General features: G+C 40.7%; 6 protein-coding genes and 1 long non-coding RNA gene across 11 annotated transcripts; 2 read left to right on the top strand and 5 right to left on the bottom strand.

The window, feature by feature from the left end:
• Nucleotides 1-1,716: 1,716 nt before the first annotated feature.
• On the bottom strand, nt 1,717-4,055 carry LOC104801207 (histidine-containing phosphotransfer protein 2). Of its 3 annotated transcripts, none has more exons than XM_019200934.1 (7): nt 3,952-4,055; nt 3,468-3,606; nt 2,832-2,962; nt 2,625-2,696; nt 2,399-2,470; nt 2,159-2,231; nt 1,717-2,050 (listed from the first exon to the last, which is right to left on the bottom strand). In XM_019200934.1, exons 2-7 carry the CDS (start codon nt 3,531-3,533, stop codon nt 1,994-1,996), a joined length of 471 nt encoding a protein of 156 aa, XP_019056479.1. In that variant the 5' UTR covers nt 3,534-3,606; nt 3,952-4,055; the 3' UTR covers nt 1,717-1,993. The 3 variants fall into 3 exon arrangements, with proteins under 3 accessions (XP_019056479.1, XP_010522676.1, XP_010522677.1); XM_010524374.2 differs by having other exon boundaries at nt 3,948-4,055; XM_010524375.2 differs by lacking the exon at nt 2,399-2,470 and having other exon boundaries at nt 3,948-4,055.
• Nucleotides 4,056-4,936: 881 nt separating this feature from the next.
• On the bottom strand, nt 4,937-10,296 carry LOC104801208 (autophagy-related protein 18g). Of its 2 annotated transcripts, none has more exons than XM_010524376.2 (9): nt 9,712-10,296; nt 8,636-9,100; nt 7,983-8,420; nt 7,605-7,850; nt 6,683-7,525; nt 6,445-6,602; nt 6,025-6,152; nt 5,523-5,879; nt 4,937-5,398 (listed from the first exon to the last, which is right to left on the bottom strand). In XM_010524376.2, the coding sequence occupies exons 1-8, from the start codon at nt 9,880-9,882 to the stop codon at nt 5,527-5,529; spliced, it is 2,802 nt and encodes a 933-aa protein (XP_010522678.1). In that variant the 5' UTR covers nt 9,883-10,296; the 3' UTR covers nt 4,937-5,398; nt 5,523-5,526. The 2 variants fall into 2 exon arrangements, with proteins under 2 accessions (XP_010522678.1, XP_010522679.1); XM_010524377.2 differs by having other exon boundaries at nt 6,683-7,510; nt 9,712-10,294.
• Nucleotides 10,297-10,494: 198 nt separating this feature from the next.
• On the bottom strand, nt 10,495-14,399 carry LOC104801211 (putative E3 ubiquitin-protein ligase RF298). 2 transcript variants are annotated; one of them, XM_010524381.2, is made up of 3 exons: nt 14,234-14,399; nt 11,881-13,841; nt 10,495-11,249 (listed from the first exon to the last, which is right to left on the bottom strand). In XM_010524381.2, the coding sequence occupies exons 2-3, from the start codon at nt 13,792-13,794 to the stop codon at nt 10,740-10,742; spliced, it is 2,424 nt and encodes an 807-aa protein (XP_010522683.1). In that variant the 5' UTR covers nt 13,795-13,841; nt 14,234-14,399; the 3' UTR covers nt 10,495-10,739. The 2 variants fall into 2 exon arrangements, with proteins under 2 accessions (XP_010522683.1, XP_010522682.1); XM_010524380.2 differs by having other exon boundaries at nt 11,881-13,856.
• On the bottom strand, nt 11,378-11,874 carry LOC104801210. The gene is made up of 2 exons (XR_769847.1): nt 11,740-11,874; nt 11,378-11,488 (listed from the first exon to the last, which is right to left on the bottom strand). It is a non-coding gene; the product is annotated as an uncharacterized LOC104801210 (long non-coding RNA).
• Nucleotides 14,400-14,536: 137 nt separating the features above from the next.
• LOC104801209 (transcription termination factor MTERF4, chloroplastic) lies at nt 14,537-16,782 on the bottom strand. The gene is given in 10 exon segments (XM_010524378.2): nt 14,537-15,025; nt 15,027-15,092; nt 15,095-15,134; nt 15,136-15,379; nt 15,382-15,553; nt 15,555-15,800; nt 15,802-15,854; nt 15,857-16,021; nt 16,024-16,374; nt 16,673-16,782. Coding segments are annotated over 9 exon segments (1,581 nt in total). The 5' UTR covers nt 16,358-16,374; nt 16,673-16,782; the 3' UTR covers nt 14,537-14,764.
• Nucleotides 16,783-16,980: 198 nt separating this feature from the next.
• On the top strand, nt 16,981-18,689 carry LOC104801212 (auxin-binding protein 1). Its single transcript, XM_010524382.2, has 5 exons — nt 16,981-17,161; nt 17,601-17,707; nt 17,805-18,008; nt 18,101-18,168; nt 18,298-18,689. Exons 1-5 carry the CDS (start codon nt 17,041-17,043, stop codon nt 18,401-18,403), a joined length of 606 nt encoding a protein of 201 aa, XP_010522684.1. The 5' UTR covers nt 16,981-17,040; the 3' UTR covers nt 18,404-18,689.
• Nucleotides 18,690-19,749: 1,060 nt separating this feature from the next.
• On the top strand, nt 19,750-21,493 carry LOC104801213 (probable galacturonosyltransferase-like 4). Its single transcript, XM_010524383.1, has 2 exons — nt 19,750-20,259; nt 20,765-21,493. Exons 1-2 carry the CDS (start codon nt 19,765-19,767, stop codon nt 21,326-21,328), a joined length of 1,059 nt encoding a protein of 352 aa, XP_010522685.1. The 5' UTR covers nt 19,750-19,764; the 3' UTR covers nt 21,329-21,493.
• Nucleotides 21,494-21,662: the final 169 nt, after the last annotated feature.

Below are 21,662 nucleotides of genomic sequence, written 5' to 3' on the forward strand. Positions count from 1 at the left end.
GCCACACACAAACTTTTAACTCTAAAAAATTATTAAAAATAATCATTATTAAATCTAAAAAATATACTATTATATTTTTTATTAAAATATAATACTAAAAAATAATATCAAATCATAACACTAAACAAAATCATTATAAATATATATATATATATTAGAGTTTTATATAATTTTTAATGAAGATATTTTAGTTTTTTTGTCAAAACACCGGAAACCGTTACCAAAACGCAAGTTAGAAGCTGCGATTAGAAAACACAAGTTTGGTTGCGGTTGCGGATGGTTGCGGTTCAATCAGTCAGTTTTTCAATCGCTTGCAATCGTCGAAAATCGCAACCGCTCTGTTTACGGGTAGCGGCAGTGCAACCAGTCGCTTCCCTCAATAAGGTTGGTTGCCGGAAATTTTGTTGCTTTAACGTTTAAAGGAGTGGGTTTCCTTTCTTCTATAGCGTGTCAGTCTACCTGAATTAGTTTGGCCACACACTATTAATCACGTATCATAGGGAAAGGAAATAATAATAATAATAATAATAATAATAATTGGGTTGAACTATAATGAGCCACCATACCAAATCCTATGTTTACCTTCGAATGGAAGCTGCCAAAGCGAGCGAGGACTTCCCAGTAGCAGCATCCTACATTCTTGAATTTGGTCCCACCAACTATACACCACATTGTCCTTTCTTATAATTTAATAATGAAATCATATAAAACATTTGATGATTTATTTATTTGTTTATTTTTTTTCCCCACCAACCGATTGATGGTTGAGCACACAAAAACGGATAAGAGATAAATGATTGAGGAAGGTTTTCAAGTGCTTGTATTGTACCCAACAACGCATTCATCTCTCATTTCTGTTCCCCCCGGCTGGCACCTATACTACTCCCTTCCTCGGCTCTAATCTGTGCTTTCTTCTCTCTGTTAATGTCAAGTCCCCTAATTATCATATATACATATACATATATATATGTGTATCATATTCTTTAGTTATTGGGTTCACAGCTCATGAATGATCAAAGATACTTGAATTTGAAGGAGTCCTAGTTCAGTAGATACCTACAAAGATTTGCCCCCCAGAAATTGTCATCTATTGCCGCAATAATCCTAACGGAAGATGTTCATAATTCAACTCTTTGTGGGGTTCTCCGACGACCCTTTTGCTTTACGCCTAAAACAGACCTAGGAAAATGATGAACCCACTGGAGGGTTAAGAGGATCTCAATGGTACTGAGAAATCATTGCGATTGCAATTGAACGCATGACGACAAAAGGGCAGTGAACAACAAAAATGGCTACAAACTAATCGCTAAGGTAACTAGCAAATATAATCAAAGCCTGAGGTTTTACTAATATCACAGCAAAACCATATTCTTCGATTAAAATTTTCCAAATTGGATCGAGAGAGGTTTGCGATGTTTACCTGAAACCACAGAACCCTCTTCTCGAGCAACTGGCTTTAGTGGATGGACCATGGCTTTCAGAACCACGAGACGATGATATTCAACCGAGACCACCATTGCCATTGCCGAGAGAAGAGATTGCTACCTACAAGCCTGCATCAGAAATAAACTTATGTTCTCTGTTTACATAAAAAAGACCACCAAGCACCTGAAACTTGACTCATAATATGTTAAAAAGCCAAAGAAAGTGTATCAGAAGAATTCAAGCCAAATGCGTAATAATGCTCACTGCATCCGCACCACGTATCCAATTATGTCAAAAAGCAACACCCAAAGGCCTACCATTCCGGAAAAGAATACAGTACATGATGCGTATAGATATACGCAGAATGACTTGGGTAAAATTCCAATGTCTTTATTAGAACACCATCAAGTGTCTAAATTTACCCAAAAGAGCCGATAATGTATGGTAGATAGTATCGATTATCAACACTACTAACCAAAACAAAAAATTACAACATATTCGATAGAAGACTGTAGTTTGGATCCTCTGTTCCGCCCTTAGCGATTCCCAAATCAAGAAGCCTATCGATCTAGTTTATATCCACCTGAGGGATTGCACCTCCAGCTTGAAGGATCTGTTGCTCCAGCTGAAATGGCAATAAGGGACTATGAGAAGCAGCAAATGATGCGTTAAAAGAGCGCATCAAAGGATTCACAAGCAGAAAGGAAGCCTTTTCGCACAGGGTTTTACTCACATTGAACAGATCCTGAAGTTTGGCTTTTAGCAACCTATATTCATAATCCACCTGCTGTAGACAACTCACACACCTGTACCAGATACCATTCTCATGATTCTTAAGAAATTCGAGAAAGAACTGCTCCACCAATGCATTTCAGCAACCAAACAAACCCAATAATATTTTTGCATAAATAAGCTAAACTCTTAACACAGAAGGAAAAAATAATATCCGTTTGCTATATGATATGTCACCCACCCTTCAAGGCTCTGAGTATCGCAATATTCCTTGAAGGCCACACACAAACTTTTAACTCTACTCGCACCAACACTGCATACACAACAGCAACCCAGCCGTTAATTAAACTAAGCTTCTCTGTATTCTAAAGACTATGCATATGTCATGGAGAAAGGTTCGTTATGTACTTGAGGACATGATTATGGATCTAGAGGCTGAAAAGAAAACCCAAGACAATGAAATTCACCTTGAGCTACTACCCTTCAGTTGATGCACGCTCGCATCTACCTGTTTGAAATCCACATTTCCTGTCTGGTCCCTGAAGTGATAATAAATCACAAATGCTTTCAGAAATCACAATATTCCAGCAAGCACCTCAAAACAAAAGAGATTCATGCAGAGACCTATATACATATAGTAAGTAGAAGAAACTATAAGAAAAAGCAAATCTTACAGAATTCTAGCCATGTTATTGATAAGTTTCTGACAGTCTTCAAAGAAGAGAGAGACAACCTCAGTCAGAAAATCAGGATTGCCCTCATCTTGCAACTTTCTCAGCTCAGAGAACTGATCATCCAGAAACCCCTTTGGAAACAATAAACAAGAAATCATCTCAGACAACCTCAAATTAAACCCATCTCAGGGACACCGATTTTCTTTTTTCTACAACACAATTCAAGTCCAACATTCAGTGAGAGGTATGGCTTAAAAGCAAGTGTAGATAGTCCTCACATCACCAAAAGAGATGCAGCTTTGGTATTGGAGAAGTTTATAGAACCCGCAATTCAAATCCAAACGATCTACTAGAACCAACAGATGTGAAAAACAAAATTCATAGGGTTATAGATATCCTAAACGAAATGCGTATTAATCCTATGACAATCTTCCAGCCAGACTTCAAGTTTTCTTAAAAGGTTTTATTTCTGTACAAAATGTCCAATTTTCCCTGGAACATCTCCAGACAGAAACAAACCTGCCACAAGATTAGATCATATTCCGTTGTGGGTATATCATCAATCTAATGTAAAATCTACACGAATTGGAACTTGTAGAATACAAAATGAAAGGAGGGAGTGATTTCAGACGAAACCTGTTGATAAAGAGAAATGAGGTAGTCCTGAAATCGTTTCTGCAACTGCGGAACAAGGGCGTTCATGGTGAGGTTACCCGCAAAGCAGAGATGTGATGAAGATGGTGACACGCAGCTTCACTCGCAGACAAACTACAAGCTAAAAAAGACAAAATCATGTCGTCAGAAAAACCTAGAGAAAACGAGATCGACAAGAGCAGAAGAAATGCCTCAGGAATCGAAATTTCACAACGAAACTTAACTACGAGTAGCCCAGAATCTAGGAATCCAAAGCTCAAACAAGATACAAATCAATAGGGGATATCGCGCAAAGGAAAACGCCGTTCAGTGGCGAATAATCGCGATCAACAGTGAGGTCAGAGTCAGTCAAACACAGATTCGAACTCTGAACACGACCTCACAAATCCGATAAAGCAAGCAGATGATAATTCCGAGATGGCAAATCAAATCGGAGGACAAAAAGGGAATACGGAAACGCACATACGAAGAGCAATCGCGTCAAGAGAGGGATCGTCCCTCGGTGAAGCCGATCGGAGCGTCTTGTTCTTGTGTTAGGCTTTTCCGTCTCACGCACTGGAAGAGGATATTGTGCCTGGACCGCTTTTGACTTAAATATGTTGAGATTTTCCCTTTTTTTACCTTTGGGTCAACAAAATGTGAATTCTTTGAAAGGAAAAAAAACAATGAAAAAAATGGAGGATTCTATATTTTTACAGAAGGAAATACAACCAACTCATATATATATATATATATATGAGTTAAAAATGAATATTATTAAATATAACTTCTTTTAAAAAAAATACAACTCAAAATAGCCACCTCAAGAGGACAAAAGAAGAAAAAGAAAAAATTAACTTTTTTTATGGGAAATGAAATTAGCTAATCTTGTTTAGAAAAAAGTAAATCCCAAAACAAAAATTGAACTTCTAGATTTTCACAAAATAAAATTTAAAATTTGTTTTTTATCAAATAAAATCTCAATTTCATTTTTTAATCAAAAATAAATCTGAACTTTATAATCTTTATCATTTTTAAATTTATTGTTAACATGATGTTTCGATATCATAATAGATAGATGATAATATATCACATATGATCAAAGTGTTAGATTTATCACGTTGGATGTTTATGAAAAGGTTTAAAAATGATATTATTGTAAAGTTTAAGTTTATTTTTTACTGAAAATAAAATTGAGATTTTATTTGATAAAACAACAATATTTAGATTTTATTTCATGAGAATTGAAAAAATCATGTTTTTTTGAAGTTTTCTTTTAGAAAAATAATGAGTTGATTGATTTTAAATTTGGCCCTCCACTAAACGTGAATTATCATCTTTGACAGCGTAAGTCGAAATGCCAAAATATGTTTACAAATTTCAAATTATCAACATTCAACAAGCTCAGATCAGATACTCCCCGAGTGGAGGGAGGAATATTCCTTAAAATGGGGGGTTAAAATGTAATAATATAGAGAATTCCGTGCCAAAAATATAATAAAGACACATGATCCTTTCCTTGACAATACATAATCCCTTACCAAAAAAAACAAAACATAATCCACTCAAAGTTGGGGAACTACTTACAAAAGAAACAAGAAGCAGTTTTTCATAATCACATTCTCTCTTTCCATTGTTTTTTTGTGGATGGATCCTATGTACAGAGATTTTTTTTAAAAAAAAAAAAACAAATTGAAAACCACCCCTGTAAACTCGAATCTAGGGTTTCAACCCCCATCTACAACATGTACATAATACACTTTTTACGTATGTATTTTATTTATTTCATATCATCATATGTTCATTTCATGTAAAGAAAGGGTAAAAAGGGGGGGAAGGAAGAAGAAGAGAGATTATGTTACCACGACCAACTCCAGGGAGGGAGGCTAGAAACGCCTTCTCATCGCACTTCGCATCTTCCAAACTTCACTTACCTGTCCACACAACACAACAACGTAAAACACACAAATGTCAGTTTCTTTACCCATATATGAATCTTAAGCCACTTCCAGACAACAATCACAAATCCAAGATTGTGCCGATTCAAATCTTCTGTACCGTTTCATCTCCCTTCCAGTTTCTCCGCCTTGAGATTTGGGTTTTCTTCTGCTTTACAGTGCTCCTCTAGCAAAGCACCCGCTAGAGTTTCTGTGTAAAGCAGTTGTTCACTGGCGAGGAATGTCGGTATCTGAGATGTCTGGCCATTGCAAATCCCATTCGGCGGTCTGGACCAGCCATTACTCATATGCTTTTCTATCCGTGTTTCATCAGGATTCGAAGACTCGTCTATCACGGGTTTGTGGACAAATCCATTTGTCATGTTCATACCATTTGCGGCCAGGTGAGCGGCTGCAGCAGATTTTAAGCAGCTGATACGATCCATATCAAGGAGATTATCCCTCCGTCTTGACAAACCTATTTTCACAAACCAATGGGTTAGCCTCGAAGCATTTAGAAGAAGAGAGACCATAGTTTTCTATGCTCTTTCCTCCGATGCATTCCATGTCAAGAGCTGACTCACAAATTTATGGAACCTCATGAAAAAAAATATCTGACTTACTCTCTTCAAAGCTTTCGGTAGAGCTGAGGGATCCAGGCTTAGAGTGACAGTTGATTGTATCTTGGGTAATCTTTCCATTGACTTGATGAGACTCCAATTTGGATGTGTGAGTATAATTCATAGAAAACCTAAGGAATGAAGCAAAGCATCAGACATCAAATAAAAGACAACTTTAAGGAATATAAAGGAGGAAACTAGAGGAAGGGCATGCACAACCAGCACCTCTGAAAAACTTTCTAAATATCTGTATATAAGAAATTCGGAAAACCTGTCATGCAAGTCATATACCTCTAACTTTAAGTCCTCTTTAAGTCGTTTCAAGCTACAGGCTAAAGCCAAAGAATTGGAAATAGAGAAGAGAAGAGAAGAGAAGAGAAGAGACAACAATCTCGTGTACAGATTCCCCAACATTTGCATTACCTGTCTTCCCATGTTGTTTTCATGCTATGGAAGTGGTCAAAAACAGGCAGCAACTTTTTCTGTTTAATCTCAACTCCGTGGGTGGTGACCTTTTCGATCTCAAACTCTCCACCAGCGGAACTGTCAGCTCTTGGAGAGTCCATCACATGGAAAGAAATCTGGTAACACGCCAGAGAAAGTAAATCGAGATACTATAGTACCGAGTAAAGAGAGGGAGCTATTGAAAAAAAGGAAATACCTTTGAGTTTTGCCACACTGGTAAAACCCCAGATATCATTTGTACCTCAGCATTTGAGAGATAACAATGGGAACTTTCATGGGGCTTCAGGGAACAAGTTTTCAAAGACTTCACTTCACCATGGTTGTTGTTGATGCCGAGAAGGTGCAGTTGACAAGAATCCTCGTGATTAGACAAGTTATTTGAAGCCATTTCCGCATCTTGTTGCCTTTTAGTGGTAGCCTCAGAAAGGCATTCCTCTTTTTCCAGCCAGTCCGACCTCCTACATACATCCCACCATTGAATGGGTTCAACTTTTACCCTTAAGTCATCCTCCTCCACCTGAACTTGTGAAGCTTTTCGTAGTCTCGAACCATTTTCAGTTGGTTCCACGCAAACCGACGGCAGAAGCTCATGCTGCACCACATGGCCAGATGGAGTATAGACCAAGATATGCTCCAGTGACTTAGGTCCAGAGTTTCGTTGGTTGTCATGAGTAACAGATTTATGAAAAACAGCTGCCACAGCACCCGACGGTACAAAAACTTTTCCAGTTGCAGCTGTAGCAGCACTACTTACCGTGTTAAGCCATCCAAAACTGCTATATTTTATTCTGCTTACCACGGAAAGGGAAACAGGGGATGATGGTGATAAGGACTGCTGATTATATGAAGCACACCATGGCAAAGATGAAACAGGAAATCGTGCACCTTCTTCATGTTCACAACTTAAAGGTATCAACCCATCATCACCTCCAAATGAGGTTAAAACAAAAATATGGCAAGTTCCTTTGGACGAGATAACAGCAACCCACTGACCGTGATGACTAAAGCAAATGTCCTGGATAATCTGTTGCATAAAAAACTATACATAGATAAAGTAATCTAGGGAAAAAGGAATGACAAAGTAAAAAGTGACAATGTCAAGCTAAAAGAATACTAACAGCTGAAGTGATGCCCCTGTGCAGCTTGTAGAGATGCATATGAGAAGATCTCCACTCGTAAATCAGGGCACCAGACGCACCGCGTGAACAAGATGGCATGATCTGGAAGATGTTAATATTGTTCCCACACACTGAAGCAGTAACCAAGAGAGTTCCACTAGGATCAAAACAAAGTGCTGAAATGGGACTTGTATGTGCCTTGAACTGTGATATTATATCTCCAGAAACAAGATCTTTAACAGCAACCTACCAATAAAATGTTAACCTCATATCAAGCAATTTTAATTCAAGCACCTAGAATAATGGCTACAGATCTATAAAGAGGATGGACTATTTCAACTATTGTCAGTGATATTTTAGACTAAGATGAATACTAACCACCCCTGCATTCTCTGCATCTGATCCTGCCAATCCACCGGCTTTCCAGATTGAATTTGGTGATACTGGAGAACTAGATCCATCGGGAAGCAGTTCTTGACAGTATTTCGAAAATGTTTTGTATCCCATGTCACCCAAGTTGATTAATCCAGCAGCCAACTGTTTGCTAGACTCCATTGCATAACGGGCCATCAAACTACTTCCACCTGGTGATATACATGGGCTGGCACCTGGTGAGGAATTAAGACTCTGTGAGCTTAGGCGTCCTGTTTTCATTGACATGGGACTTTTGGAAGCATATGCAAGCCATCTTGGACCCACGGCCAACGGACCATAACCGACATTAACGCTGATTGTCCCTTGTCCCACCAACTGAGGAATAGGATAGGTGAGAACACTGAATTTGCTTTCAAGAGTAAGTGCATCAAAGCAATATATCTGCACAACCCAAATAAAAGGCATCAGGAGTAAGACATTGAACAAAAGATCAGCGTGACCTGCAAATATATAATAAGTTGGATGCAGCAACATTTGTTCATTTCCAATACCAATTTAAGCACTTACCATGAAAAGCAAATAACGCAGACTACAATTGGTATAGAAAGAAATTCTATCAAAGGAAGCTGAATTTCTTGAAGCAGGTTAACACTCACTTGCGTGGCAAGGCCGACAGCTACTACTTGGGAGCTGCATCTAACCATGCAAACAGATGATCGGAATCTCAGGACGTGGACATAGCTGTGAGACTTAAGGGAGTAAAAGCGGACAGAAGTAGGATAATTGACATTGTTTCCTGATACAGAGTCTGCTTTATTATCTCTTACTAACCCACCAGAATGGAAACAGTTGCGGCCCAAGGTCGTGCAATTTTTGCCATCCCCAGCAACAACCAGCAAAAGGGGATGTGAGTTACCAAAACCTTCATGATCACCAGACCTCGATGGCAGTGGCTGCATCTGTAAGAATGAAACTGGACCATCTCGTTCCGAGACCAGTTCACTAAAATTAGAGGCATCCTCAACATCAAACGCTTGAAATCCGTTCTGATAGCCGAGCAAGAGAACATGTCTGACGATGGATGGACCAATTTCAAGTTTGTCAAAGCCGGCCCATGTCACCTGTTCAAGAAAGAAAGTTTTTTACTAAGTTGTCCCAGAGAAAAGCCAAAAGGGCATTCTTTCAATGAAAAGGAGAGCAGTTGGAGGAGAGCGATTACAGAAACCACCAACAGAAAGATGCAGACAGCAAACCTAGGCCTATATATGGTCGATGAAACAAATAGATTTCCATAAAAGGGACATTCTGACCTCAAAGAAAAAGCATACGCCACCAAAAGCATATCCACTAACTAGATGAGAAACACATACTAGAGGGAAGAAATTGGATAAGATGCAGTATATACATGTCTCTGCTTTTCCAACCTATACTTGAAAATACAAACCTGATTCCCTAGAGTATCAAGTTATCAACAATACCCGTACCTAACAAAAACCAAGACTGAAAATCAGAACCAGACAAAAGCACCTAACTCATTTAAACCCAGACCACGATCCTATGCAGCTAAAGCTATGAGTAGAGATAAAATAACAAACAACCACCATTCCATCCAGTTTGGCAATCTCCAGCAGCACAAAATCAGCAATAATTCCATCAGAAAATAGTTCCAGAATACTTCCCAAATCTACGCTATGAAATAAAACAGACTCGGATTCGCATCGAAGAAGAAGACCTGATCCTTGTGGTCTTCAGCGGAGGAGATAGAGGCTGCGACGGAAGCTCCGGCAGAACGAACCGACGAGGCTACGTCGGCGGCGTTGGCTGAAACAGTTTTCAGGCAAGAGGATATAATCCTCAAGGAATTCGGCAACAAGCCACTGTTCTTCCCTTTCCCCTTCTTCATCTTCTTCCTCTGACAACCTAAGACAGTAGTAGTAGTAACCCACAAAGAGCAACAACTCACGAAAACAACAAAAGACACCGACAGTCCTTCCTTTCAGCCGCCGCCTCCGTAGTCACCGTCCGCCGCCTCCACCGCAGAAACCGCGGAGCATCTCCTCCGATGGCCTCCGAAGAACCGAAATAACATCCGATTGCCCCGCCGATCTCTCTATCTTCTTCTTCTTCGTCGCGATGAAAGGTCTGGTCAAGCTTTGACTTCAATGGAAAGCTTATCGAGCAATAATAATAATAATATGAACAGAGACAGGTCTCTTCTTTCGTTTCGTGTGACTTTCTCTCACATCACATCATCGCCTGGTTTTTCTTCCTCTCCCTCTCGTTTTCACCGAATCATTTTTCCGCCATTTTTACAGCTTTGCGTTTTCTCTCATTATTATTATTATTATTGTCGATCTAATTTTTAAAAAAAAATATTTAAATTTGCCCTCTCTGTCCCTGATCGACGATCATTGGTTGCTCATGCTATCACTTTATTTATTTTAATCCTCTTGATAAAAAAAAATATTATATAATAACACCTTGCTGATTGAGATTATTATCACAACATTGAGAGAGTACGCAAAGGCGTTTTCCCACATTATTATTCTTATTATAGTAAGCAGTATAAGATATAAGAGAGTCTTTTCACCTCTCAGAGCTATCAACCATTGGCATTGATGGGAAGCAAAATCCAAAGGGAGGAGAAAGAAAGAAAGAAACCAAAGACCTCATTGCCATAAAAACCACTGAGGAGGAGGAGGAGGTTCTCCAAGGTTGTTTCAATGGCGGATTCACCGCAGTAAAAAAAAAAAAAAAGCTTTACCCGCGGGCAAAACGAGCATGAATCCTCCTCTGAATCGTCGCCCTGCAAGATGGACAATCCTCCATTCCTTCCTTCTCGTGAAGCTGGTTGCATTTAGAACACAGAACCTGGTGAGCGCACGGGAGGAATATTACCGTCATCTCTTCCGACAGACACATCACGCATTCCCTTTCCCTCTTGATCTTCGTTTCCCCGAGATTTTCCCACGCGTTCGTCTCGCCACTCTCTCCCGGGTTTAAGCTTCCGCTTTTACTACCATGGCTTCCGTCGATTCCCTTCTTCAGCTCGGCTATTTTCAAGCAGTCTGATTTCAGTTTCAGCCTCGATATCTCGCCCTCCAGCCTTTTGATGTTCTCCACATAGTATTTCATATCGTTTTCCGCTTTCCTTTTGATCCGTTCTTCCTCCGTGCTTCCAAACGCTTCCACTTGCTCTCTTTCCTTCTTTGTGGCTGCAGCCTGAGCCAGAAGCTTCTCCTTCGCCGCCTTTTCTTGTTTCCATGTACCCTGCCATTGGTTTTTCAACAGTGTTTCAATAAACTTCTGAAATCGGAAAAGAAAACCCATCACCATCACCACTTACACCCACCATGACTACATTGAGTCAGAAAATATGGAGAAGTAAACATAGAATATAGGAAGCACTCAATCTATTTGACAAAAATGTAACTTGACTGATTACTTGACAGAACAAACGAGTATATAACACAAAAGAACGATTGACTTCAAAAGAATAGAATGATTACCTGGAAAAATAATGTCCATTGGTTTTTCAACAGTGTTTCAATAAACTTCTGAAATCGGAAAAGAAAACCCATCACCATCACCACTTACACCCACCATGACTACATTGAGTCAGAAAATATGGAGAAGTAAACATAGAATATAGGAAGCACTCAATCTATTTGACAAAAATGTAACTTGACTGATTACTTGACAGAACAAACGAGTATATAACACAAAAGAACGATTGACTTCAAAAGAATAGAATGATTACCTGGAAAAATAATGTGGAGGAAGGAAGCAATGAGTTATCACATGATAAACATATGAAAAATGAAAACAGCTCTGATGATGACATCTTATAGAGGAGAAGACCTAACATGGGAAGGCTTTTCTTCTACAAAAAGCAGCTAACCTCAATTTGACACCGCCGACTTTTTGCCATGGAAACTTCCTGCTGCAGCTCCGCCACCTTGCCTCTCTGACCCTTGAGCTCTTCCTGCAACAAAACCTTTTGCCCTTCCCACGCCTGAGCATTCTTCAACGCTTTTTGTCCTCTTTCCTTTGCCTCCCTACAGCTCTCTGCAGATTCGACGGCTCGTACCTTTGCTGCTTCCATCTCTTTCTTTAGCAGTGTTTGTTCCACTTCGAGCCTGCGTACCGTCTTGTTCGCTTTCTCTAGCTGTTTGGTAGCGTTGTTCAAGGCAAATTCCATCTCAGACATCCTTTTCGTAGTGTTTTCCTCCACTAACTGCTTCTCCCTTTTGTATTGTTCTGCCTCTTCTTTCTCCTTCCTTAGTGCCTTTATCTCTGGTTGGTCCTTAAGGAGCCTACTAGTGGCTTCCTTCACTTTTTTATTAGCCCATTCAGTCCAAATCTGCAGTTCATTCTGCAATTCTTTTGCTCGGGGAACTAGCTTTAAAATCAATTCATCTTTTTTATTCCGGGGGACGTATCCCCCCAAAGATGCATCATATGGAATCCCAGCGTAGTAATCTTGGGCTGGCTTTACGGATACAGAAGCATTTTGTTCAGACTCAGAACTGGAATTCTTTTCTGAAGTTGACAGTGGTGGAGTTGAGGAATCAGCACTGGTAGCAGGTAACGCAGTTACACAGCCTTTTGCATCTCCGGCAGGTGGATCTGACTTAGAACTGTTATTTGAGATAGTGTTGCCACTGTCAGATAAAGGGACTTTTACCCCAATCTCTGCTGTCATCTTTGATTTGACTCTTTTGTCCACAAGAAAGCTACCAACTGATGCAAACTTTGCTGTCTTATACCCACTGCCTTTGCTATAAGTCCTAATCTTTTCTACACATGATTTCTGCCGAAGCATGGCCATTTCCTTTTTGGTGCGGCCTTTTCTACCAGTTACCAATTTATCATCAGAGATCGAAGTCAGAGAGGCACTTTTGATGCCTTCACCAGAAGCAGAGCTGCCAGAAAATATCTCTTTTCCTGGTGTTTTTCCACTAGCACGAGAATTTTTTGGGTTGGGAAGATATGGAAAAGTTCCAAATTTGAGGGAGTCACTCTGATTGTTATGAGAAGTGGACGGTGGAGGCTTCTGGTTATCTGGGTCACTGGATTTTGGAGTATTACACTCAGCGCCTAGAGATTCAGAAGATTCAGACAAACTGAAACCTGAGGAGCCCTCCAATCCATCTCCGTCTAATTCACACGCCAGCAAAACATTCAAGTCACACATCAACAGTTGCCACATTGCTTCGACTGTTGATAAGGATGGCCTAATCTCCCTAACAAGATTTATCATCTCTACCAAAGTATAGGCAACAAGCTGTTCTAAGTCTTCAAACACAGTGTCTCTCCAACCAGCACCTTCCTTTCCGCTCTTCATAAAGTTCACTGTATCATTGACAAGGTTCGACACAAGGTCATTGCCCCCACAGTAGAGCCCACTGCCTGTAATAGCTTTCAGAACAACATCCTCCCTGTACCCACAATCTACAATCTGCTTTATTGCACTATGGAAGAGAGTGGCCAAATTTGATGACAATAGTTCCTGAAGATGACAGGCAAGCGGGTCATCCCATCCTACAGATTCAGAGTCTTCGACTTTAGACTGACTAGAAAGCTTCTCCATCGAAAGGAGGTCAGTTAAAGGGTTGTGAGTTAATTTTAGTGAGGGGAATTCATATCTAGGGAATTCAGTCATGGAAGCAGGAAGGTTAGCAGCATTTTGTTGAGAAGGATCAGCCAATTTTCTCTTGTTTTTCCTTCCCTTTTCTTGGGATGACACTGAAAACGTTCCTACTTTGCAATCATTAAGACCAGAGTCATCCATTTCTTCTTTCTTTTGAACCATTAGCAATAATTCCACTGAAGTCCCTTCCGATCCTTCACAAGTGAACCCTACAGGGAAAAAAACTAAACACTGCAAATTACTGAAAAGGAACAAAACCGACAATGAGACAATATTCATACGCCCTATCCATGTGTCCCAGATTCAATAAAAAACACAAACTAGATTATTAAAAAAATTATCAGTCATGGCTTCCAGAATCGTCATTCAATCGGCCAAAAGAACTGAAATCCCAGGACACATCAAAAGCAATTTCCCGGTAAACATACGAAATCTCCACAAACCTAAAACAAGTCTCGTGATGATTTCCCGGGTGCTCAATCGTAACGCAGTTCAAGAACTAAATCGAATCGAAATAACACTAATCCCGCGATCAACCTAACCAAAACAAACACGAACACAACAGGGGGGTAAAGAAAGGGATTCGAAACAAGAAACTGACCTCGAAAGCAAAAAGGTGACGGCGGAAGACGGAGGCGGCGGCGGAAAACCAATCGCGGCGAGAGAAGATCTGAAGAGAAGCGAGGAGGCGAAGAAACAGAGATCGGAGAATACGACGAGTGTGAAGATAGCGAGAGAGACTGTGCGAAAAGGGGAGAGTGCGTGGCCGAGTAGCCGAGACGGAAGAATTTTGATCGCAAGGTCCTTTGCGAACGGCAGCAGGAGGGTTGGTTGGTGCTGAATTATTATTTGAAATTACAGATTTGTCCTTGGCGTGTGGTGATATCACGCGAAGGATATTTTGGTCATTTAACGAAAAATACACAAATTACTATGAAATTTACGACTTTCACAAGGTCTTTTTTTCTCTCCAATGAATCAAATAAAACATCGGATGGACGAATGTGTTTTGTCTATCATCTGAACATAACCGAATATCAACAGAAATGGGATTTTTTTTCTTCTGTATCCATAGCTCATTAGAACAACCTTTGGCACACCAAAAAGTTCAACTTCTCTTTGAATCTCATTGTCAGAATAAACTGTGTGAAGGCTTGTTCACTGTCTTTTGATCCTTCCCCGGTCGAAAAGATTCAACCTTTGTGCCGCGATTTGCCAGGTTTCCTGCATTACTCGACATCTTCCTGTCTCCTACCAATTGCTGTGTTAGTGTATTCATATCAAAAGAGGATGGTTCAGTTTCTGCTTCTTCCATATCCATAATGTTCATCATCTGTTCAAACTTCTCATCTGAACAGTTGAGCATACAGGCCAATGAACATTTGATTCCCTTTTATGCAAACCCTTCTCTGTCTCGGCTTTATGGTAAAGAATCCGGGAAAATCCACCAGATCTTCAAGCCAAGCGGTCTTTTCGTTTCCAAGTGGAAGTATTCAAAGTTGTCTCATTATTCTGATATTCAGAGCAAGAACCTGGCGACACCCTATGATCATTTCTCTCACTTGGTCAGCAGAGAATCCACACTCCTTGAGGAAATCAATGTGCTTTAACAAAGGCAAATTACCGAGACTAACAAACTGTGGAATTCTCTCGATAACACGTCCTAACTCATCAGGATCTAGATCAAGGGCTGAACAAAGTAGCTTCCTTAGTGACTCGAGCTTAGATTTCAAGTCGACCCTTATAATTCAGGTTACTGTGCAATTACAGAAGGAATAATTGTTTCTCTGACATTGAAATCTAGCAGGGTTTGCACATTTGGTTTCAATGCCTTGTCCAATTTGAATCCCAGAATGTGAGGCCGATTCTCTATCAATCAAGCTACAGCCAGTTGTGGAATACCCAAGATCTCGAGATATTCCCAGTAAGGGCTTAATTACTCGAGCTACTCAGCATCCCAAAATTTCAGGATATCAAGTTAAAACATTCCCAATTTCCCCCTTTGCTACTCCTGTCCCAACCAGGTAAGACGTGCTCAAGGTCCCTTCTAGCTTAAACCCAAGAACTTCTGGATACCTCTCAAGAACCCGTCGTCGTATGTCCTTTGGTTGAATATCCTGTACTTGGAGATACTTAACCACAGGGACAAGGTCTACAGCAACACTAGACTTGAAGAACCTGTGGTTATCTCCTGAGAAACTCAGTGAAATTTGATTTCCCCACGGGATCATGTTCTTCGTTACAATACAACCAATAACGAGAGGGTAATTGTCGATATCTTGGATCGTAAGCCCCAACTTGAGAAGATACTCCACTTGCTCCTTCATCACATCGACGGTCACAAGAAGTTCCAACCCATCAAGCTCGCCAGGAACAATACCAGTCCCACACAAAACTCATAAACCCTGGCACAAGTAGCAGCCGTTTCCATCTTCATATCCAACAAACTCGGTCGACAAAGCCCCGCGCTTTCGTCCAGATTGAGACCTATCCGCTCTAGACAAAGATGAGTCCAATAGAATCTGATGCAAAGCTTCTGCCAGCTATTGCGGATTGGAGTCTCATGTTGTCTCATGTTCATCACAATCTTCTTCTTATGGTCACACAACTTGCAAAGAGTAGACTCATTGAATAACCGAGATTTAAAGGGAAAAAGTGCCGGTAGTTCCGAATGAACGAGCAAAACCCCATGTTTTGTAAAGCCAGTACAGAACCTAATCTTCATGTTTCAACAATTTCCGCCTGCAAGAATGGGGACAACAGCAGCTCGTTCATGCCGAGAATTCGCAAAATTGATCGACATTTCGAAAATTATCACCAATCAAACGAAAACAATACGCACGAAAACCAAAAATCTACACGAACAACAATGACTCAGAAACCTCGTAGAATACTGAAATCAACCATGGCCCACTTAATCGTCACCATTACCTTCAGCGGAAGACTCAAACTTTAGAAATTCGAAGAGAACCCGGAAGCATAAAAATCGAAAGCACACAAAAAAAATATCGGAAAAAATTATCTGAGAGAGAAATCTCACCGGCGACGGGGTAAGAGTCCGGAGATGCGAGGGTTTTACAGGTGAAGGCAAGGTTTTTTTTACTAGAGCATCCAACAGCGATTATTTTATGAGGATTATTGACGCTTAAACCCCTAATGTTTTACCGAATGTGAAACTATGCCTCTTATTTTATAAAATATTCTCATAATGCCCCAGTATTTGTAAGCAATTGCTAATAGGGATTTATTGTAAAATATATAATTTTTTCGGGGTCTTATTATGAAATCTGACTTTACTGGGGCAAAATCCAAAAAGTTACGCGAAAAGATTTCAAACAATTTCATTGGTTCGAGAGATTTCTTCTGATCCTGGTCACTCTTCTGACGAAGAGGCGCTGTCTAGAAATCATGGCATCTTCTTCGCCGCCGCCGCCGTCGTCTCCGGTCACCATCTTTTTCACTATCGCGATTGCTCTCTTCTTCTTCTTCTCTGGAACTACTCTAGAAGCTTCTTCTTGCTCCAACAATGGTAAGTCCCGCGCTTTTTATCTCCTGTTGGCCACGAGAACCTAAGCTCTCTTTTGAGGGTTTAGATGAAGGATAAGTTTTCGGTTCTCCGTTATCAGTCTATGCAATTGGGTTCTGCTCTCTTTTTCGAAGCAAAATGTGCTGAGGTCGCAATCGATTTAGTTCAAAATCAGGACTCAAGAACTTTCATTCCTTAGTAACTCCCTGTCTCTTCCCTCGGTTATTCGGAGAGATTTTCTATGGTAAAGCTTCAAGGGGATTTGGATGCCTGGACATGATATCCTCATTAATCGTTTGATTCCCAGAAATGTTGCTGTGTGATTCTGAAGAGAAATTTGTGTTGCTAATATGTAATAGAGCTCAGATCCATTCTTCTTTGGATTAACCTGTGATGATCTTATCATCTTACTTGATTCTTGGTTCTCGTATGGTGAATGAAGCCGTGCCAATCGTGAGAAATATAAGCGAGCTTCCTCAGGATAGCTATGGAATACCAGGATTGTCCCACATGACAGTGGCCGGCTCAGTAATGCACGGCATGAAAGAGGTCTGTGAAAAGGACACCGGCTTAAACATTCGAGCTCTGAGTATAATACAGTTATGTAAATGTCTTGATGTATTTACTTACAACTTGGAGCTTGCAGGTCGAGATATGGCTTCAAACGCTTAGTCCAGGTGGGCACACACCGATTCACAGGCACTCCTGTGAAGAGGTTTTCGTCGTATTGAAGGGAAAGGGCACGGTGTATCTTGCTGAAAATTCGCAGGGGAAGTACCCCGGGAAGCCGCAGGAATTTCCCATCTTTGCAAACAGTACATTTCATATCCCAATCAACGATGCTCATCAGGCATGTCTTCCCGTAACTACTCTGTACATTAGTATTTCTTCAAAGCAGGTTTCCAGTTTGGTTTTGATGGCCATCTACTATGTCTTGTACAGGCCTGGAATACTGATGAACATGAGGACCTCCAGATTCTGGTTATCATATCCCGTCCTCCTGTCAAAGTGTATGTATCATTCTCTTAGGGCATTTGTCAATGGTGATTTCAGACAGTACTGCTTCTGTCATTTAATTATCTCAGTTGTAGAACAAGTGATGAAGCTTCGTGAAAACGGCGTTTTCCTTTTTTATGCAGATTCATATATGATGACTGGTTTATGCCACACACTGCTGCAAGGTTGAAGTTCCCCTTCTTGTGGGACGAGCAATGCTTCCAAGATTCTCAAAAAGACGAGCTTTGAACAAGTTTGAGCCAATCCAATACCAGATGATCTAGTACATGTTGTTACAAGGCGGCTGTATCAGCCAATGTTGCCTACATCTTTGGTAATAATCCATTTTGAGACAGTGACATCTGCAAATGTTAAGACTGCGCGTCTTCTTTCAGCCTCGTTACGACGTGGAACTCGGGTCCAAGCATGTGCTGTATGTCGATATCCACGGAAATGCTAAGTTTGTTGGCTATTTCGGTTATCACTTGTGGTGTGAGGCTAAAGCCTGAGTTTGACAGGACGCGTATTTGTCTAATCTCGGGCTGAGACATGTAATTCTGCTCTTTTCCCGCGTTCTTGGTTCCCGACCCATATGAAACCATTGCACCCGAGAATCAGATCGATTCCGAGCCGTTCGACGTGATGAAAATGGCGTTTGCTTCTCTTCACTCACCTTCAGAAGCTGGCCCTTCTCAAGCAAAAATCACACGAGCGAGAGCCGATCAGAAATGCAGTACCATATATTAGTGTTAATTCATGCACGCTGAATCGTAAATGCATATACAACCCCGTAGCTTTGCATTAGTGTTACATTTATACCATTTTATATATTAGTTTTTACGTATCATTCGAATTCTATTAGTCATTTGCATTTGTTATAATCGCATTGACATTTTAAAACGCAAACACACACACACACACACATATATATATATATATATAACCTTAATACCTGTTGTAAGTTTACCTTGTTAAAATTAATACATACACACTAAAATGCATATAAAATCCACAACTTTGTTTTAATAAAACCCCATTTATATATTAGTTTTCACGTAAATTCCGAATTTGAAGGCTTTTGGTAATGGTAATTTACATTTGTTTCCAAACGCATCCACGTTTTATGATCACGCACCGACGGGAATTCGAACAATCTTTGTTATCGTAGCTACTTGTAAGAGCATGCATGTTGCACGCAAACGGTCAATGCCAGTGTCGGCTGTCGCCATGGTCATGGCTCCTGTTTTCATTTCAAACCACATGTCATATAAAGTAACAAAATCTTCATTCACATGGTCGTGACATGCACGTTGGTAACGATTCCACGTGCATGGCCGAGTCATAGTCGTAACGAACGAGTTGTAAACTCGTAAATGATGCAATAAAACGCACATGAAATTTGGTAATGCATGGGTGTTGGACTTGGGATAAGGTTGTAATAAAATAGAGTTGATGAATATAATAATTTGTTTTATTTTTTGCGAGAAACCCTTCCGAGGAATCATCTCCTCCTCACAAATGTCTCACCAACCACCACCCTAAGAATGGCTGTTTCCCATCTCCCATCCTTCTCTTAACACAAACCCTACGTTCCCATAAATGGCCTCTCCATGGCTTCCATTGCCCTTCTCCTCCTCATCCTCCTCATCTCGACCACCATTGTTTCCGGCGAGGTTGGCTCCTCTCTCCGCCTCGGCCTCGTCAGAAAGCCATCCCCTGATGTCGTCTTCTCTCCTGTTTTCCGGGAAGCTCCGGCCTTCCGAAACGGCGGCGGTTGCCGGGAAGATCCACGTGGAGGAGGAGGGGAGAGGATCCACGTGGCGATGACCCTCGACGGGAACTACCTGAGGGGGACAATGGCTGCCGTCCTCTCCATCCTCCAGCATTCGACGTGTCCGGAAGACGTCGAGTTTCACTTCCTCTGGTCTCACCCTGAAAACGGCATCGTTTCCGCCATTAACAGCACCTTCCCTTACCTCACCTTCCACCTCTACCGGTTCGACCCCGACAGGGTCCGTGGAAAGATCTCCCGGTCCATCAGAGAAGCTCTTGACCAGCCCTTGAACTACGCACGGACCTACCTCTCTGACATCCTCCCCGAGAAGGTTACATATATATATATATATATATATATATAATCAACTTCGTGTGTTTCTTTGCTGATTAATAATCAATCTTCTTGTTTCTCTGACTTTAACATTTTTAGTTTTTTTCTTATTTTTTTTATTAAACCCATGAATAATAATTTTGATAAACCCCCAGTTTTATGGTAAACGAATCAAAATATCTGATCCTTGAAACGCAGTCATATATAATCAGTAGTTTGCACCAATCATATTTTCGTGTATATACCTATTAAAAAAGTAGTATCTATATATGCTGGCCGAATTCTACTTTTTAAATATTTGGATTCTATAAATCATGTTGTTATTCAAAAAAAGATTTAGATACGCGTTCGTCGCATGAATCATCATCTCGTTCGTTCGTGCTCAGTTTCTTGCATGGCCATAATGATGTATATATATACACTTCAATATTCACTGGCACGAAATTCGCAACCAAACTACTTGTCAACCCTCTTATACGTATGGATACATGATATGCTGACAGGTGACACGTGTCATATACCTGGACTCTGACATAATCCTCGTCGACGACATTGCAAAGCTCTGGTCGGTGGACCTGGGCGACCACGTGGTGGCGGCGCCGGAGTACTGCCACGCGAACTTCACCAAGTACTTCACCGACATGTTTTGGTCGGACCCAGAATTCTCCGGCACGTTCAGAGATCGCCGGCCGTGCTATTTCAACACCGGAGTGATGGTCGTCGACGTGGGGAAATGGCGCGAAGGAGAGTTCACGAGGAAGGTGGAGGAATGGATGAGTGTGCAGAAACATAGGAGGATCTATCATTTGGGCTCTCTTCCTCCGTTCTTGCTGGTCCTCGCCGGAAAGATCAAAGCCGTTGATCACCGGTGGAACCAGCACGGTCTCGGCGGCGACAATGTTCAAGGAAAGTGTCGGAATCTGCACCCTGGTCCCATCAGTCTGCTCCATTGGAGCGGGAAAGGGAAGCCATGGCTTCGTCTCGATTCTCGAAGGCCCTGCGCCGTTGATCATCTGTGGGCCCCGTACGATCTCTACCGTTCATCTACGAATTTCCTCGAAGAGTAGTGTACACGTGTCTGTATCTGGTTGGTGTTTTGCATGATATTTGGTCTTGGTCATGGAGGAGGGGGGTCATGGTCATCATGCTTATAACAAAATTAAGCTATAATCGTTTAAAAATTTTGTATGAACCAATGGTTTATAATGCACTGTTTGGTGCTTACGTATTAATTTATGTTTTAAAAATATAGTTAAGTAAATCACACAGCAACTAAATAGAGCTAATATTTAGTAGAGTAATTAATTTTCTATTAATTTTGTCCATGATTTGTTTAAATAGGAGATAAAAATTAGATATGCCAAAATTAAAGGTAATTAGTATTTTTAAATGATGATATAT

This window comes from Tarenaya hassleriana, unplaced genomic scaffold (assembly GCF_000463585.1).
Source record: "Tarenaya hassleriana unplaced genomic scaffold, ASM46358v1 Cleome7, whole genome shotgun sequence".
In the NCBI taxonomy this organism is placed as follows: Eukaryota; Viridiplantae; Streptophyta; class Magnoliopsida; order Brassicales; family Cleomaceae; genus Tarenaya; species Tarenaya hassleriana.